At 51.1% G+C, this 2,286-nt stretch overlaps 1 protein-coding gene across 1 annotated transcript in view; it reads left to right on the top strand.

Moving 5' to 3' along the window:
* The window catches only part of LOC106900496 (phosphoenolpyruvate carboxykinase, cytosolic [GTP]-like), a 2,819-nt gene extending 2,591 nt beyond the window's left edge, over window positions 1-228 (top strand). The window contains exon 2 of the mRNA XM_014962586.1: window positions 161-228. Coding sequence (XP_014818072.1) covers window positions 161-228 — 68 coding nt within the window. The remainder of the gene's footprint in view (window positions 1-160) is intronic.
* Window positions 229-2,286: the final 2,058 nt, after the last annotated feature.

Here is a 2,286-nt window from a genome sequence, read left to right as displayed (position 1 = left end):
CCCTCAGTGGCCACTAGCCCCGTGGCTACCGTGTGGCTACCAAATTATCTCCCCTCCCACCCCCCTTAAACCCACACGGGAGCCCTTAATGACCTTCTCCCCTCCTCCCCACCCCTTAATTACCCCTTTTATCCCGCTAATTACCCTAATTACCCCCCAGAGCCCCTCGTTAGCCGCTGGCCCTGCGACCCGGCCCGTACTTTGGTAGCCCACCACGTGGCTACCTAATTATCATGCCCCCCAGCCTTTAATTAGGCCCCGTAACCCCTTAATTAGACCCCATGACCCCTTAATTAGAGCCCTATGATCCCTTAATTAATCATTTTTCCCCCTAATTAACCTCTCCCCCCCTCCCCAACCCCCTCAGTGGCTACTAGCCCCGTGGCTACCTTGTGGCTACCTAATTATCATGCTTCCCTACCCCTTAATTAGGTGCTGTGATCTCTTAATTAGAGCTAGTGGTCCTTTAATTAACTATTTCTCCCCTTAATTAACCTTTTCCTCCCTCCCCAACCCCCTCAGTGGCCACTAGCCCTGTGGCTACCGTGTGGCTACCTAATTATCCTGCTCTCTAACCCTTAATTAGGCCCCGTGACCCCTTAATTAGGCCCCATGACCCCTTAATTAGGCCCCATGACCCCTTAATTAGCTCCTATGACCCCTTAATTAACCATTTTTCCCCCTAATTAAGCTCTTGTCCTCTAACTAACTCTCTCAATGGTTACTAGCCCTGTGGCTACCGTGTGGCTACCTAATTATCCTGCTCTCCAGCCCTTAATTAGGCCCCGTGACCCCTCAATTAGACCCTACGACACCTTAATTAGCCATTATCTTTCTTAATTAGCTGCCTTTTCTCCTCCCCAAGCCCCTCAGTGGCCACTAGCCCCGTGGCTACCGTGTGGCTACCTAATTATCCTGCTCTCCAGCCCTTAATTAGGCCCCGTGACCCCTCAATTAGACCCCATGACACCTTAATTAGCCATTATCTTTCTTAATTAGCTGCCTTTTCTCCTCCCCACCCCCCTCAGTGGCCACTAGCCCCGTGGCTACCGTGTGGCTACCAAATTATCTCCCCTCCCACCCCCCTTAAACCCACACGGGAGCCCTTAATGACCTTCTCCCCTCCTCCCCACCCCTTAATTACCCCTTTTATCCCGCTAATTACCCTAATTACCCCCCAGAGCCCCTCGTTAGCCGCTGGCCCTGCGACCCGGCCCGAACATTGGTAGCCCACCACGTGGCTACCTAATTATCATGCCCCCCAGCCCTTAATTAGGACCCGTAACCCCTTAATTAGACCCCATGACCCCTTAATTAGAGCCCTATGATCCCTTAATTAATCATTTTTCCCCCTAATTAACCTCTTCCCCCCTCCCCAACCCCCTCAGTGGCCACTAGCCCCGTGGCTACCTTGTGGCTACCTAATTATCTTGTCTCCCTCACCCTTTAATTAGCCATTCCCTGCTTAATTACTCTTTCCCCCCACTTCCCCCACCACTTAATTAGCCACTTGACTCCTTAATTAGTTTCTCGACTCCTTAATTAGCCATTATCTTTCTTAATTAGCTGCTTTTTCTCCTCCCCACCCCTCTCAGTGGCCACTAGCCCTGTGGCTACCGTGTGGCTACCTAATTATCCTGCTCTCCAGCCCTTAATTAGGCCCCATGACCCCTTAATTAGGCCCTGTAACCCCTTAATTAGACCCCATGACCCCTTAATTAACCATTTTTCCCCCTAATTAAGCTCTTGTCCTCTAACTAACTCTCTCAATGGTTACTAGCCCCGTGGCTACCGTGTGGCTACCTAATTATCCTGCTCTCTAAGCCTTAATTAGGCCCCGTGACCCCTCAATTAGACCCTACGACACCTTAATTAGCCATTATCTTTCTTAATTAGCTGCCTTTTCTCCTCCCCACCCCCCTCAGTGGCCACTAGCCCCGTGGCTACCGTGTGGCTACCAAATTATCTCCCCTCCCACCCCCCTTAAACCCACACGGGAGCCCTTAATGACCTTCTCCCTTCCTCCCCACCCCTTAATTACCCCTTTTATCCCGCTAATTACCCTAATTACCCCCCAGAGCCCCTCGTTAGCCGCTGGCCCTGCGACCCGGCCCGCACTTTGGTAGCCCACCACGTGGCTACCTAATTATCTTGTTCCCCCCACCCCTTAATTAGCCATTCCCCTCTTAATTAGTCCTTGTGCCCACTTGCCCTGCCCCTTAATTAGCCACTTGACTCCTTAATTAGTTTCTCGACTCCTTAATTAGCCATTATCTTTCTTAATTA

This window comes from Calidris pugnax, unplaced genomic scaffold (genome assembly GCF_001431845.1).
Source record: "Calidris pugnax isolate Ruff unplaced genomic scaffold, ASM143184v1 scaffold2252, whole genome shotgun sequence".
Taxonomy (NCBI): Eukaryota; Metazoa; Chordata; class Aves; order Charadriiformes; family Scolopacidae; genus Calidris; species Calidris pugnax.
The sequence above is the reverse complement of the archived record's forward strand: the minus strand, read 5'-3'. Positions and strand labels throughout refer to the sequence as shown.